Below are 17,077 nucleotides of genomic sequence, written 5' to 3'. Positions count from 1 at the left end.
GAGAAGGTTCAGAGGAGATTTGATAGAGGTATTCAAAATCATGAAGGGTCGAGGCAGAGAGAATCTGTTCCCATTGGCGGAAGAACCAGAGGACATAGATTTAAGGTGATTGGCAAAAGAACCAAAGGTGACATGAGGAAAAACTTTTTCACACAATGAGTGGTTAGGATCTGGAATGCACTGCCCGAGGGGTGGTGGAGGCAGATTCAATCATGGCCTTTAAAAGGGAACTGGATAAGTTCTTGAAAGGAAAAAAAAAATGCAGGGCTACGGGGTAGTGGGTCGAGCTGGATTGCTCTTGCAAAGAGCCAGCACAGACTCAATGGGCCGAACGGCCTCCTTCCGCGCTGCAACCGGTTCCATGGTTCTCTGAACCAACGGCTAATCGCTATAGCAACGCGCTTGCGCAGCTGTTGGGTCCGACCGCGGTAAACTTTAGCCGTTACACGCACGCGCAGCACCCGAAGTCCTCGAGACTGGGTTCGTGCGTCGGCGCATGCGCGTTGCGAGCGCGCGGAATTTTAAACCGTCCATCGGAAGTGAAGCGGGGGAGAAAAAAAACTAAACGGCGGCCGGAATAGAAAATTTGAGCTGGGCCCCCCCCTCTCCTGTCAGGTATGGCCGTGCGGTGAGCGGCACTCGGTAGGTACTCAGACCCGGGGGGGGCGGGCATCGAGTTCCGTGTCCACTGTTTGCTGAGGCGGTTCGAGTTCAAATATGTCCTGTCAGGTCTGAGGGAGGGCGTTCGGCCTTTGTCAGGCGTTGGGGGTTATTTATCATCGGAGACCCGCGGCCCCTTTCACCGTGTGGAGGCCGCCTTTTTATTGCCTTCCTGGCCATTCCCCCCCCCCCCCCCCCGTGTTTTATTCAGAGGTTGAAATTGTTTCCACGTATCCTTTTGAACCTGCACTGCCATGGGGCTTTATGTGTGAGCTTCGCTGCAACTGCTTTGCTGAGCCCCCAATCTCGGCAGGCGATGCTGTGAGCAATGAAATGCTGACTGCAAGAGATAGCAAGGAGGCGGAGGCGGGGGGGGGAACTTGGTTTGTAACTCGATTTGCTGGTGGCTGCCCAGTAACTGATACGTGACAGCAGGACGGGATAAAGCCTCATGCATTCAAACACAAACAAAATGTGCTCCAGGTCCGTCAACAGCGTGGCAAAGTAGATCGGTGCTTTGGATATAATCAGGACTAGTCTACACCCTTTTGTTTTCAGATACTGATAGACTTGATGTGCATTTTTAAAAAAATTGAATGGCAGCTGATCAAGTGTTGTGTTTGCATAAGTTCACCAATTCATGCACATTCATGTCTTGTTTTTAAATAAAAACAACCAGTCTGGTTTTGAACTAAGCAAAAGGCTGACAACCAATATCAACCACCAGACACACTTCTCTCATACCTTATAGCAACCAGATCAAGAGCAACATTGGCTGACATTTGTCAACAAATCTCCCTCTTGATTAAAATTACTGTATGACCTGAGTAAGTGAGGAACAAAGTAACCTGAATGAAAAAGAATATGTACCTCAAACTTTATTGGAAGCCCAGGTTAAACTTTGCTTTAATCACCAGCCTTGCTGGGGGAGTGAACCTTATTCAGAGCCTGTGCACTTGCCAGGTAAAATGGTACAGGTCATTTACAAAAGAAAGGATAATTATATAATATTGAAAATAAAGTGAACAAATTATGCTGGCATAATATTTATCACTGAAATACCATTATTCTTGATTACGGCTGTAAATTGCTAATATTCAAGTAGCCATGATGTGGAGATGCCAGTAATGGACTGGGGTGGACAAATGTAAGGAATCTTACAACACCAGGTTATAGTCCAACAGTTTTATTTGAAAATCACAAGCTTTCGGAGGCTTTCTCCTTCGTCAGGTGTTGGACTGTAACCTGGTGTTGTAAGATTCCTGACAAATATTCAAGTAGATTTAAGCAAGAGCATTTTTTTGCACAGAGCCTAACTAAAATTGACAATTTCTAGACTTTGTACGTGGTTGCACAACAATACTGACATTAGCTAATTAACTAATTTCTGAAAGTAATATTTTGTGTTGAAATGACCGTCCAAAGTAAATACTTAATTAGCAACAGATCCCTTAATAGGAATTGTGCCTGGAGAGAAGTGGCATATTAGGAGCATGAAAACACCCTACGTACTTGAATTTTATCAAAAGAAAAATTAACTATTGAATAAAATAATCCCTGGCCTAATGTATAAAAGGAACATTCTATGTGAAGTGGTTAATATCCAGTTTATTGCACTTGGGAGCAAAAATTTTTACTTGTTTTCGTTAGTTGTAAAGATTCTGTTCCTTACTGAATCTGCTATTCCACAAACTCCGTTCCCTGGCCATCGACTCCTTCCCTCTCCCTGGCCACTGTCTGAGGCTGAACCAGACTGTTTGCAACATTGGTGTCCGATTTGACCCTGATTGAGCTTCCAACCTCATATCCTCTCCATTACCAAGACTGCCGTAACATCGCCCATCAGTGCCTCGACTCAGCTCGTCTACTGATAAACTAATCTATGTTCTTGTGACCTCGAGACTCGACTATTCCAATGCTCTCCTGGCTGGCCTCCCATGTTGCACCCTCCATAAACTTGAGCTCGTCCAAAACTCTGCTGCCCGTATCCTAACTCGCACCAAGTCCCATTCACCCATCACCCCCTTATGCTCGCTGGCCCACATTGGCTCCCTGTTCGGCAACCCCTCGATTTTTAAAGTTCTCATCCTTGTGTTCAAATCCCTCCATGGCCTCGCCCCTCCCTATCTCTAACCTCCCCCAGCCATTCAACCCTCCGAGATCTCTGCGCTCCTCCAGTTCTGGCCTCTTGCGCATCCCCGATTTTTATCGCTCCACTGTTGGTGGCTGTGCCTTCAGCTGCCTAGTCCCAAAGCCCTGGAATTCCTTCCCAAAACCTCTTTACCTCCTTGATATCTCCTTATAAAAAATAGGAGCAGAAGTCGGCCATCCGGCCCCTCGAGCCTGCTCTGCCATTCAACAAGATCATGGCTGATCATCTACCTCAATGCCATTTTCCTGCACCATCCCCATATCCCTTATGCCTTTAATATCTAGAAATCTATTGATCTCTGTTTTAAATGTACTCAATGACTGAGCCTCCACAGCCCTCTGGGGTAGAGAATTCCAAAGATTCACCACCCTCTGAGTGAAGAAATTTCTCCTCATCTCAGTCCTAAATGGCCTGCTCCTTATTCTGAGACTGTGGTTCTAGACTCCTCATCCAGGGGAAACATCCTCCTTGCATCTACCCTGTTGAGCCCCGTAAGAATTTTGTATGGTTCAATGAGATCACCTCTCATTTTTCTAAACTCTAGAGAATACAGGCCTAGTCGACTCAATCTCTCCTTTGACAATCCCGCCATCCCGGGAATCAGTCTGGTGAACCTTCATTGCACTCCCTCTATGGCAAGTATACCCTTTCTTAGGTAAGGAGACCAAAATACTCCAGGTGTGGTCTCACTAAGGCCCTATATAATTGCAGTAAGACATATTTACTCCTGTACTCAAATCCTCTTGTAGTAAAGGCGAACATACCATTTGCCTTCCTAATTGCTTGCTGCACCTGCATGTTAGTTTTCATTGACTCATGTACAAGGACACCCAGGTCCCTTTGAACATCAACATTTCCCAATCTTTCACCATTTAAAAATACTCTGTATTTCTGTTTTTCCTACTAAAGTGGATAACTCCACATTATATTCCATCTGCCATGTTCTTGCCCACTTACTTAGCCTGTCGATATACCTTTGAAGCCTCTTTGCAACCTCCTCACAACTTGCATTCCCACCTAGTTTTATCTCATCAGCAAACTTGGAAATATTACATTTGGTCCCCTCATCCAAATCATTGATATAGATTGTGAATGGCTGGTTTAGCTGTGTAGCTCGGTGTTAAATTTTGTTTGATGAAGTTCCTGTGAAGTGCCTAGGGATGTTTTACTAGTAAATGCAAGTTGTTGTTGATTCGATTCCCTCTGCCACATTTATTCCAAGAGGGAGACCACAATGGTCTGGGTGAATTACTACCCAATTAAGCAATAGAAAGCGAGATTCTGTGGAGGTGGAATGGTTTTGATACTTCAAAAGTGTCAACCCAACAGTCCACCCAAAACTCGCCCATTAATATATGGCACAATAATTTTGTGTTAAACCTTGCGTTCCCTCAACATCCCATGTAGAAGTGTTCTTGTGGCTGAAGTGATGTACAACAGAAAGTAATCAGGACAATCTGTATAGAGTATGTATGTGTTGTCAAGGCAGACTTGTCTGGAAAATATGTATATAATGAAGACAGGCTGCAAGTCTGCAAATGTTTAATGAGAATGGCTAGCCATTGTGGAGTGTGAGTGCATAATGAGGATGGCCTGTTGGTTTGGCATATGTATAATCAGCATAGTCAGGAGTATGGAACCATATGATGAGAATTGCTGGTTCTTGTGGAGTGTGAGTATATAATGAAGATAATGTTCTTGTGGAAAGATTGTAAATAAGTCAGTTTGCTTTTGCTGTCTAAATACAAATTGCCCTATAGGAACTCTACCATCTTTCTTCGGAGCATAAGTAAATAAGTGACATAGCAAAATTTAAAGTAGTCCTTTTTGGAGGGAAGTTTGCCGATCTTAAATGATGGAGGGGGAAATTAGCAAGAAAGCTTTTACTGTATTGTGTATGCACCTCTTGCTAGGAGGGGGTCCAACGAAGGTTCACTGGATTGATTCCTGGGATGAGAGGGTTGTCCTATGAGGAACGATTTGAGTAAAATGGGCCTATGTTCTCTGGAGTTTAGAAGAATGAGAGGTGATCTCATTGAAAATTCTTAGAGGGCTTGATAGGTTAGATACTGAGAGGCTGTTTCCCCTGGCTGGAGAGTCTAGATCTGGAGGTCATAGTCTCAAGATAAGACGTTGGCCATTTAGGTCTGAAATGAGGAAAAATTTCTTCACTGAGGGTTGTGCATCTTTGGAATTCTCTACCCCAGAGGGCATTGGGTATATTCAAGATTGTGATCAATAGATTTTTGGACACTAAGGGAATCAAGGGATATGGAGATAGGGCAGGAAAGTGGAGTTGAGGTAGAAGATCAGCCATGATCTTATTTAATGACGGAGTGGGATCGAGGGGCCATATGGCCTACTCTTCCTATTTCTTATGTTCTTGTGGTCAGAGTGGCAAAGGTCTGTGCTTGTTTCTGTTATCCTCCTGAGTGAAATGGATATCACAAAAATGAGAGGTATCTGAATGCTGCATTCAAAGTATTTTCTGGGGTACATCAGTTCATAAAATCACAGAATAATACAGTGCAGAAGAAGGCCATTCGGCCCATTGTGCCCATGCTGGCTCTTTGAAAGTGCTATCCAATTAGTCCCACTCCCCTGCTCTTTCCCCGTAGCTCTGCAAACTTTTCCACTTCAAGTATTTATCCCATTCCCTATTGAAAGTTATTTTTGAATCTGCTTCCACCACCCTTTCACGCAGCGCATTCCAGATCATAACAACTTGCTGCGTAATTTCTTTCCCCCCCATGTCTCTTGCCAATTATCTTAAATCTGTTTCCTCTGGTTATAACCCTTCTGCCACTGAAACAGTTTCTCCTTATTTACTCTATCAAAACTCTTCATGATTTAGAGCACCTCTATCAAATCTCCCCATAACCTTCTCTGCTCCAAGGAGAACAAGTCCAGATTCTCCAGTCTCTCCACGTACCTGAAGTCTTTCATCCCTGGTACCATTCCAGAAAATCTCCTCTGCACCCTCTCTAAGGCGTTGACATCCTTCCTAAAGTGTGGTGCCCAGAATTGAACACAATACTTCAGCTGTGGCCTAACCAGTGTTTCATAAAGGTTTAGCATAACTTTCTTGCTTTTGTACTTTATGCCTCTATTTATAAAGCCAAGGATCCTTTATGCCTTTTTAACAGCCTCCTCATCTTGTCCTAACACCTTCAAAGACTTGTGTACGAACACCCCCATGTCTTGCTGTTCCTGCACCCCCTTTAAAATTGTATTATTTAATTTATATTGCCTCTCCTCATTCTTCCTACCAAAATGAATCACTTCACACTTCTCTGCATTAAAATTCATCTGCCATGTGTCTGGCCATTTCACAATTTGTCTATGTCCTGAAGTCTGTTGCTATCCTCCTCATTGTTTACTACATTTCCAAGTTTCGTGTAGGAACATTGGAACAGGAGTAGGCCATTCAGCCCCTCGTGCCTGCTCCGCCATTTGATAAGATCATGGCTGATCTGTGATCTAACTCCATATACCTGCCTTTGGCCCATATCCCTTAATATCTTTGGTTGCCAAAAAGCTATCTATCTCAGATTTAAATTTAGCTATTGAGCTAGTATCAATTGCCGTTTGCGGAAGAGTGTTCCAAACTTCTACTACCCTTTGTGTGTAGAAATGTTTTCTAATCTCGCTCCTGAAAGGTCTGGCTCTAATTTTTAGACTGTGCCCCCTACTCCTAGAATCCCCAACCAGCGGAAATAGTTTCTCTCTATCCACCCAATCTGTTCCCCTTAATATCTTATAAACTTCGATCAGATCACCCCGTAACCTTCTAAACTCTAGAGAATACAACCCCAATTTGTGTAATCTCTCCTCGTAACTTAACCCTTGAAGTCCGGGTATCATTCTAGTAAACCTACGCTGCACTCCCTCCAAGGCCAATATGTCCTTCCGAAGGTGCAGTGCCCAGAACTGCTCTCAGTACTCCAGGTGTGGTCTAACCAGGGTTTTGTATAGCTGCAGCATAACTTCTGCCCCCTTGTACACTAGTCCTCTGGATATAAAGTCCAGCATTTCATTAGCCTTATTGATTATTTTCTGCACCTGTTCATGACACTTCAATGATCTATGTACCTGAACCCCTAAGTCCCTTTGGACATCCACTGTTTTTAACTTTTTACCATTTAGAAAGTACCCTGTTCTATCCTTTTTTGATCCAAAGTGGATGACCTCACACTTGCCTACATTGAATTCCATTTCCCACAGTTTTGCCCATTCACCTAATCTATCAATATTACTTTGTAATTTTATGTTTTCATCTACACTGCTTACAATGCAACCAATCTTTGTGTCATCGGCAAACTTAGATATGAGACTTTCTATGCCTTCATCTAAGTCGTTAATAAATATTGTGAATAATTGAGACCCCAAGACAGATCCCTGCGGGACTCCACTAGTCACATCCTGCCAATGTGAGTACCTACCCATTATCCCTACTCTCTGTCGCCTTTCGCTCAGTCAACTTCCTAACCAAGTCCATACTTTTCCCTCGATTCCATGGGCTTCTATCTTAGCTAAGTCTTTTATGTGGGACTTTTATCAAATGCCTTCTGGAAGTCCACATAAATAACATCCATTGACATTCCCCTGTCCACTACTTTAGTCACCTGCAGTGTCAACCGCAAACTTTGAAATTATGCCCTGTATACCCAAGTCCAGATATAATATTTATCAAAAAGAGCAGTGGTCCCAACACCATACCTTGGGGGACACCACTGCACATTCCCCTCCAGTCTGAAAAACGACTGTTCACCACCACTCTGCTTTCTGTCCCTTAGCTAATTTTGTATCCATGCAGCAGCTGTCCCTTTAATGCCATGAGCTTCAATTTTGCTAACCAGTCTATCATGTGGGACTTTATCAAATGCCTTTTGAAAGTCCATATACACAACATCAACCACACTACCCTCACCAATCCTCTCCGTTACTTCATCAAAGAACTCAATCCAGTTACTCAAACACGATTTGGCTTTAACAAATTCGTGTTGGCTTTCATTTATTAACCTATACTTTTCCAAGTGCCAATTAAATTTGTCCCAGATGAATGTGTCCAAAAGTTTCCCCACCACCATCGTTCGGCTGACTGGCCTGCAGTTGCCGAGTTTATCCCTCTCCCCTTTTTTGAAAAGGGGTGTAACATTTGCAATCCTCCAGTCCTCTGGCACCACTCCCATAACGAAGGAAGGTCGGTAGATTGTGACCAGAGCCTCCGCAATGTCCACCCATACTTCCCTCAGCAATCTGGACTGGGTGACTTTTCTACTATGAGCGCTGCCAACCTTTTTACTACCTCCTCTTTATTTATTTTTATCCTATCCAATTTCTCTACTACCTCCTCCTTTACGGTGACTTTGGCAGCATCCTCTTCTTTAGTGAAGACAGTTGCAAAGTACTCATTTAGTACCTCAGCCATGCCCACTGCCTCCACAAGAAGATCTCCTTTTTGGACCCTAATCAGGCCCACCCTTCCTTTGATTATCCTTTTACTATTTATATGTTTATAAAAGACTTTTGGGTTCCCTTTTATGTCCACTCTCTTTGCCCCTCTTATTTCCTTTTTCACTTCTCCTCTATTCTGTCTGTATTTGGCTTGGTTCTCTACTATAATAAGCCTCCTTTTTCTGTTTCATTTTAATCTCCATATCTTTATTCATCCAGGGATCTCTAGCTTTGCATGCCCTTCCTTTCCCTTTCGTGGGACTGTGTCTAGTCTACACCTGAACCATCTCCTCTTTGCAAAATTTCCCCTGGTGAATCAACTTCAGACTTTGTTTTAACCTCCTTTTTGTGTTTAGATCAAACCATATCCTGCATACTTCCCTGGTTAAGAAGGCAATCACGTGACTCATTTTCCCATAGCAGCAAGATGTCTGCTTTTATCCCTATTCATTTTCCTTTCTCTTTCCATCCCCCACATGTTGCCGTAGTGAGATTTGGAACTGGGGAGTCAAAGTCACAATTTGACTATGCAGTGATATAGCTGGTTTGTAAATACATGTGCTGTGTCACCTGCTCACCTTCTAAATGCTCTTTTTAATTCCTTATTTTACTTAATTTTCTTTGCTTACAGGTACATACAGAGGCAGTGTCGGTGATAATTATAATCTATGAATGTGAATCATGGCACTGGAGGAAGAAGGAAATGTTACTGTAGTTGTCCGGATACGGCCCCAGAATCAACATGAGCAGGACAGCAATGACCATGCAGTTGCTCAAGTAGTTGATGAAAATGTTCTGGTCTTTGACCCAAAGGAAGACATCAATGATGATGTGTTTTCTGAAGCTAAATTCAGAGACCGAGAAATGCTACGTCGGAAAAGGAAGGACCTGAAGTTTGTGTTTGATAGAGTTTTTGATGAAAACTCGACACAGCAAGAGGTGTTTGAGTTCACAACTAAACATATTTTGGAAGGTGTTTTGAATGGATACAATTGCTCAGGTAAGAGTTAAAGCTACCTAGACAGTTTGAAAACATGGAGTCAATGTAGCTCAAGGGCAGATGTCAATCTACATTTGTATTTGGAGCAGATCTATACAGTTCCCTTGTGATAGCCTTTGCAATTCCTTTCAGTTACTGGACTGAAGCCCACATTTACAATGCTGGAGACAACCTTTTTTGATGTAGGCAATATGCAAAGCTGTTTGTACAATGACTATATATCTATCTTGCTGTACTGTAAACAATTGTCTTCATCTATTGCTTTTACCATAGTCTTGATGTGAGGGAGGGGATCAATGATAAGGGTTTGACAGGGTAGATGCTGAGAGGCTGTTTCCCCTGGCTGGAGTGTCTAGAACTAGGGGTCATAGTGCCAAGATAAGAGGTCAGCCAGTTAGGTCCGAGATGAGAAAAAAATTCTTCACTGAGGGTTGTGACTCTTTGGAATTCTCTACCCCAGCAGGCTATGGAAGCTCAGTCGTTGAGTATATTCAAAACTGAGATCGATAGATTTTTGGACACTAAGGGAATCAAGGGATATGGGGATAGGGCGGGAAAGTGGAGTTGAGGTCGATCAACCATGATCTTATTGAATGGCGGAGCAGGCTCGAGGGGCCATATGGTATACATCTGCCCCTATTTCTTATGTTCTTATGACTAGATTGTTCAGGCCAGGATATTTTGGATTCTGAGGCAGGTAGGCTTGGAGCCATTGATTACATGTTGCAAGAGGTAATGATATGATGTTATAGTATGTCATTTTAATTCCTACGATAACTGCCTCTTCCAGGCATTACTTTGTGAGCTTTTGTTTTCTCTTAAGACTGGACATTGTGATGTGATGCTGTGTAGCCTGAGTTAATTCAAACTATTCATAGTTGTTTCCAAAAGGCTTTCGATTAATCCAGTTAGTGAATCTGGGCCATTTGCCTCAGGGTGGGAAAATCTTTGTAAAACAAAGTAAAATACTGAAAGCACACAATGAGTACTGCTGAATAAATCATATCCACCATATATTAAGTGGTGCTTATATCATCCTGCGTAGTACCAGAATGACGCAGGATAAACCACCACATCTGTACTATGGTTAATGATGGGATTTAAGGAACATTTTATCAAAGTTTTTATCTTCTGGAATTTATTGTAAAATGGTTTAAGCATGTTTAATTCTGTCACATTTTTCTTGCATTATAATGTGAGTTCCCTATTTCCTATATTTTCAGTTGGTTTCCCTCTTCCTTCCTCCTCAGTTTTCTCTTTACTTTCCAGAAGACACTAGCTTATCTTGTGGTTCTTCCACGAATCCTGGCCGTTGCTTAATTTAAATTTAGATTGTTGAGTATTGGTAGGCTATTCAAATTTGGGTCACCACAGTGGAGTCCTCTGCTTTCCTCTTCATTTTCTGTTTCTCCTGCTTTTCTCTGGCTCTGCCTTTGTTGCTCTCCTTAACTTGCTGAGATTGGGAAATTGCTGGTGGGCAAGTTTTTCCTGTCATTTTGTAGATTGCGTTACTGAATTAATCCTATTTGCGGCCACTTTAATTTTCTCATTTTAGTTGTCTGCAAAACCTGCTTGATCTTTTAAACAGCAACTTATAAAACCATACTAGTTCTCAATCCCCTTGTTGTACATGTAGCCCTGTTATTGTGTGGTTATTTGGCAGGATCTTGAGTAAGTGCCAACTTCAGATCACTGAAGTGGCCAAAAAGGATAGTGTTGTGCATCAGAGAAATTAACAGAACCTGACGGCTTTCTTAAGAAAATATTTTATATATTTGCTGTTGAAATTTAGAGCTTAAACTAAATCTGGTCAATGTTGCTTAAATTTAGTAATGACCTGTGTAATACGGTCTGTCAATGATCAACATCATAAATATGTTTGCAATTAATGCTGGAATGTTGGACTGTAATCAATGTTAACCCTTTCTATGATACTGCTTTATGCATACAACCCCGAGGCAACATTGTAATGGATCCGTTACTGGCTGAAAGTACTTTAAGCAGATAGCATGCAGCCAGTCGCTTGAATATTTTCGAGCTTCTGCTATTTTGGTAGCTCCCTTCAAAATAGCTCAACAGGACAAATATATTCTTCCTAGTTAATACAAATCATTTTTCGAAGCTTTACAGAGCAGCTATCCATTAGTTTGTCTCGTAGTTAGGTTCCATAAGCATAAATTTGAAGGCAAAAGAAACCAGTAACAGTAGTTACTTGTGGCTCACATTCTTGAGTCGTAAGCCACATGCAATCACTGATGCATTCTTTCTCCATTCTTTGAAGGGTTTATATGTCAAGCCTAGAAGACATTCATTTCACTTGAGCAGAATTAGTGGAATGTTGTACAGATATTAATCAAAAATAACTCATTTGGCCTATTGAGCCTGCTCCTTCCAGAAATTTGCACTATCCATGTTCCTGCTGACCAGGCAAAATTATCTTTTTATTAAAACAGAAAATACTGGAGTAGCTCAGCAAATCAGGCAGCATCTGTGGAGAAAGAAACAGTTAACATTTCAGGTCGAAGACCTTTCGTCAGAACTGGAAGATGTTAAGAGTTAAAGTTTTTGAGCAAGTACAGAGCCAGGGAAAGGTTGGGGGGAGGGGAGGAAAGAACAAAAAGGAAGGTCTATGATAGGGTAGAGGGCACTAGTGATTAAATGAGAAAAGGAATGATGGTGCAAGGCAAGGAAGGTGGTAATCGGACAGGTTAAGAGACAAAAGATTGATCAGGAGTAGCTGTAAATGGCAGCTGCAGAACCATTACCAGCACTCGCTGACTGAAAAAAATGGGAGCAGTGGTTATGATCTGAAGTTATTGAAATCAATGTTGAGTCCAGAAGGTTGTAAAATGCCTAATCAAAAGATGAGGTGCTGTTCCTCAAGCTTCATCGGAACAGCGTAAGATGCAGCAGACAGAGAGGTCAGAGTAGGAGTGGGAAGGGGAATTAAAATGGCAAGTGACCAGCAGGTCAGGGTCACGCTTTCAGACAGAGCGGAGGTGTTCAGCAAAGCAATCACCCAGTCTGCGTTTGGTCTCCCCAGTGTAGAGGAGACCGCATTGTGTGCAGCGGATACAGTATACTAAATTGAAAGAAGTAAAAGTAAACCACCGTTTCACCTGGAAGGAGTGTTTGGGGCCCTGGATGGTGGGAAGGGCGGAGGTGAAGGGGCAGGTGTTGGATCTCCTGTGCTTGCACGGGAAGGTGCCATGAGGAGGAGAGCGGGTGTGGGGGTGATGGAAGAGTGGACTCGGGTGATGTGGAGGGAGTGGTCCCATCGAAATGCTGAAGGGTTAGGGTTAGGGAAGATGTGTTTAGTGATGGGATCGTGCTGGAGGTGGCGGAAATGACGGAGGATGATACGTTGAATGTGGAGGCTGGTTGGGTGGAAGGTGAAGACAAGGGGGACCCTATCATAGTTCTGGGAGGGAAGGGGTGAGGGCAGAAGTGCGGGAAATAGGACGGATACGGTCGAGGGCTCTGTCAACTACGGTGGAGGGGAATCCTGGGTTGAGGAAAAAGGAAAACATATCGGAAGCACTGGTGCGGAAGGTGGTATCATCAGAACAGATGAGACTGAGAAACTGGGAGACGGGAATAGAGTCCTTACAGGAAGTGGGGTGGGAGGAAGCGTAATCAAGGTAGCTGTGGGAGTTGGTGGGCTTACAATAGATATTGGTTAACAGCCTATCCCCAGAAATGGAGATAGAGAAGTCTGGGAAGGGAAGAGTCAGAGATGGACCATGTGAAGGCGAGGAAAGGATGGAAATTAGAAGCGAAGTTGATGAAATTTTCCAGTTCGGGGCAAGAGCAAGAAACGGCACCGATACAGTCATCAATGTACCGGAAAAAGAGGTGAGGGAGGGGACCTGAGTCGGACTGGAACAAGGAATGTTCCACGTATCCCACAAAAAGGCAGGCATAGCTGGGACCCATATGGGTTCCAATAGCAACGCCTTTTATTTGGAGGAAGCGAGTAGAGTCAAAGGAGAAGTTGTTCAATGTAAGAACAAGTTCATCCAGGCGGAGGAGGGTGGTGGTGGATGGGGACTGGTTAGACCTCTGTTCAAGGAAGAAGAGGAGGGCCCTCAGGCGTCCTGGTGGGGGATGAAGGTGTGGAGGGACTGGATGTCCAAGGTGAAAAGGAGACGGTTAGGGCCGGGGAACTAGAAACTGTTAAAGTGGCGGAGGGCGTCAGAAGTGTTGCGGATGTAGGTTGGAAGAGACAGGTCAAGGGGAGAAAAAATAGTCAAGATAGGAAGAAATAAGTTCTGTGGGGCAAGAACAGGCTGAAATGATGGGTCTCCCTGGACAGTCCTGTTTGTGGATCTTGGGAAGGTTTACATGTACTCGTTTCAATTTAGTAGACTGTATCCGCTGCACACAATGTGGTCCCCTCTACAATGGGGAGACCAAACGCAGATTGGGTGATCGCTTTGCTGAACACCTCTGCTCTGTCTGAAAGTGTGACCCTGACCTGCTGGTTGCTTGCCATTTTAATTCCCCTTCCCACTCCTACTCTGATCTCGAGCTCAATGTAAGCTCGAGGAACAGCACCTCATCTTTCGTTTAGGCACTTTACAACCTTCCGGGCTCAACATTGATTTCAATAACTTCAGACCATAACCATTGTTCCCATTTTTTCAGTCAGCTGGTGCTGGTAATGGTTCTGCAGCTGCCATTTACAGCTACTCCTGATCAATCATTTGTTTCTTAACCTGTCCCATTACCACCTTTCTTGCCTTGCACCATCATCATGTCACGCTACATGGTAACCCCACCTGACGTAGAGTCATCCAGACTCCAGTCGTAGTTGGCTTGTTTTCCATACACAGATGCGGCCGGACCTGCTGCGATTTCCAGCAAAAAAAAATTATCTGTTTTTAATACAAACCCCAGCATCTGCTACATTTGACCCCTTGTGACCCCACCTCAGTATTCTTGAATGTAATGTTTCCCTGACTAACCTGTTTGAACACCATTCACTCCTTTGATTGCTGTGATGATCTCTGCCGAGGTGTGATAAAGTACAGTTAGAAAGATTATCTGTAATCACCAGGCATTGTTCTCTGACTATATATGCTTGTGCCTATATGCATCTCCTCACTTCAACTGACGAAGGAGCAGAGCTCCGAAAGCTTGTGATTTCAAATAAAGCTGTTGGACTATAACCTGGTGTTGTGCGACTCCTTACATTTATCCCTTTTCTCATTTAATCACTCGTGCCCTCTACCCTATCACAGACCTTCCCTTTTGTTCTTTCCTTCCCCCAACCTTCCCCTGGCTCTGTACTTGCTCAAAAACTTTAACTCTTTTAACATCTTCCAGTTCTGATGAAAGGTCTTCGACCTGAAATGTTAACTCTGTTTCTTTCTCCACAGATGCTGCCTGACTTGCTGAGCTTTTCCAGCATTTTCTGTTTTTATTTCAGATTTCCAGCATCCGCAGTATTTTGATTTGGAAAAGTATCTTTACTAATCTCTATTGACAGATGGGCAGTAACCCTTTTTGAGGAATATATTATTCAGGGCAGGGTCCTACGATGGCCTTATCCTTAACTATTCAACTAAGAAAGACATCATGAGTAATTTTATGAAGTGATTGTTATTAGACGTGAAACTATTTTTCTTAGCCTTGGCTCTGTGGTAGCACTCTTACCTCTGAGTCAGAAGGTCGTCGGTTCAAGTCCCACGCCAGAGACCTGAGCACATAACCCAGGCTGACACTTCAGTGTGGTACTGAGGGAAGGCTGCACTGTCGAAGGTGCAGTCTTTCTGGTGAGACGTTAAACCGAGGCCCCATCTGCCCCCTCAGGTGGATGTAAAAAATCCCACTGCCCCATTTGAAGAGCAGGGGAATTCTCCCTGGTGTCTTGGCCAATATTTATTCCTCAACCAACATCATTTTTTTTATTCGTTCATGGGATGTGGGCGTTGGTGGAAAGGCCAGCATTTATTGCCCTTGAGAAGGTGGTGGTGAGCCGCCTTCTTGAACCGCTGCAGTCCATGTGGTGAAGGTTCTCCCACAGTGCTGTTAGGAAGGGAGTTCTAGGATTTTGACCCAGTGATGATGACGGAACGGCGATATGTTTCCAAGTCAGGATGGTGTGTGACTTGGAGGGGTACGTACAGGTGGTGTTGTTTCTTTGCGCCTGCTGCCCTTGTCCTTCTAGGTGATAGAGGTCGTGGGTTTGGGAGGTGTTGTCGAAGAAGCCTTGGCGAGTTGCTGCAGTGCATCCTGTGGATGGTACACACTGCAGCCATGGTGCGCCGGTGGTGAAGGGAGTGAATGTTTAGGGTGGTGGATGGGGTGCCAGTCAAGCAGGCTGCTTTGTTCTGGATGGTGTCGAGCTTCTTGAATGTTGTTGGAGCTGCACTCATCCAAGCAAGTGGAGAATATTCCATCACACTCCTGACTTGTGCTTTGTAGATGGTGGAAAGGCTTTGGGGAGTCAGGAGGTGAGTCACTTGCCGCAGAATACCCAGCCTCTGACCTGCTCTTGTAGCGACAGTATTTATGTGTCAGGTCCAGTTAAGTTTCTGGGCAATGGTGACCCCCCAGGGTGTTGATAGTGGGGGATTCGGCAATGGTAATGCCGTCGAATGTCATAGGGAGGTGGTTAGACTCTCTCTTGTTGGAGATTGCCATCGCCAGGCACTTGTTTGGCGCGATTTAAACAGATTACCTGGTCATTTATGTTATTGCTGTTTGTACGACCTTGCTGTGTGCAAATTGGCTGCCACGTTGCCTACATGACAACAGTGACTATACTTTTTAAAAAAAAAATATTTAATTGGCTTTAAAGCTCTTTGGGGCACCCTGATGAGATGAAAGACGCTATGTAAATACAAGTCTGTCCTTCCCTTCTCTCCCTTCCTGCCCTTCCCTTCTCTCCCCTCCCTTCCTGCCCTTCCCTTCTCTCCCCTCCCTTCCTGCCCTTCCCTTCTCTCCCCTCCCTTCTTGCCCTTCCCTTCTCTCCCTTCCTGTCCTGTCTGGCCCTTCCCTTTTTTAATTAGTAGGAATCCTGTTTGTACATGGGTAGTTTTCCTGTCCAAGTGACTTCAAGAAACTTGTAAAGTTGATCAGCTTAGGGAATGCCTTTATGCCATGTGAAACCTTTCATGTCACAGGTGTTAATGCTGCCTGAAACTGAATTTGTCTACTTTGTGCCTCTCCCCGAGGCTGAAAACTTGCATATATTAATATTTCAAAGAAAGACAGCTCAGCTACCAAGCAATTTTCATCTGATTATTTTCTAAGTACAGGCAATGGGCCCAGCAAAGAAAGCCGACCAACTCTTGATGATGTGGATGAATCCATAGTGTCAATTGTTAGCCACTCCCTAATACAAAGACAAGGAAATCTTTTACAGATCTAGTTATCCAAAACCAGTTTTTAATTTAACTTTACTTTGTCTAAAGATACATAAATTTATAACGGTGGGGAAAAGTTCCCATCTGACACAGGGCAAATATCACTTTTCATCACAATTACCTTTTCCTTTAGAGTTTGCAAAGGAGCACTGAGACAAAACAATCAGTTCCTTGCCACCAAGGGAGTGTCATTAAAGAATTTCTAAAGTCCTGTACATTTTATTTTTCAGTCTTTGCTTATGGTGCAACTGGATCTGGAAAGACCCATACAATGCTGGGCAGCGTGGATCAGCCTGGAGTGATGTATCTCACTATGGTGGAACTGTACGAGAGAATTGAACAGATGAAAGATGAGAAAATTTGTGAAGTTGCTGTCTCGTATTTGGAGGCAAGTTAACAGCTAAAGTATAAGAAAATTCACGTGCTAACTTGCCA

At 43.6% G+C, this 17,077-nt stretch overlaps 1 protein-coding gene across 1 annotated transcript in view; it reads left to right on the top strand.

Annotated features, from left to right (window-relative positions):
* The first annotated feature begins 554 nt into the window (after positions 1-554).
* Positions 555-17,077, top strand: part of LOC137305600 (kinesin-like protein KIF18A) — a 75,774-nt gene continuing 59,251 nt past the window's right edge. The window contains exons 1-3 of the mRNA XM_067974456.1: positions 555-642; positions 8,901-9,269; positions 16,873-17,030. Of these exons, the coding sequence (XP_067830557.1) occupies positions 8,951-9,269; positions 16,873-17,030 (477 nt within the window). The 5' untranslated portion in view covers positions 555-642; positions 8,901-8,950. The remainder of the gene's footprint in view (positions 643-8,900; positions 9,270-16,872; positions 17,031-17,077) is intronic.

Source organism: Heptranchias perlo, chromosome 40 (assembly GCF_035084215.1).
Source record: "Heptranchias perlo isolate sHepPer1 chromosome 40, sHepPer1.hap1, whole genome shotgun sequence".
Taxonomy (NCBI): domain Eukaryota; kingdom Metazoa; phylum Chordata; class Chondrichthyes; order Hexanchiformes; family Hexanchidae; genus Heptranchias; species Heptranchias perlo.
The sequence above is the reverse complement of the archived record's forward strand: the minus strand, read 5'-3'. Positions and strand labels throughout refer to the sequence as shown.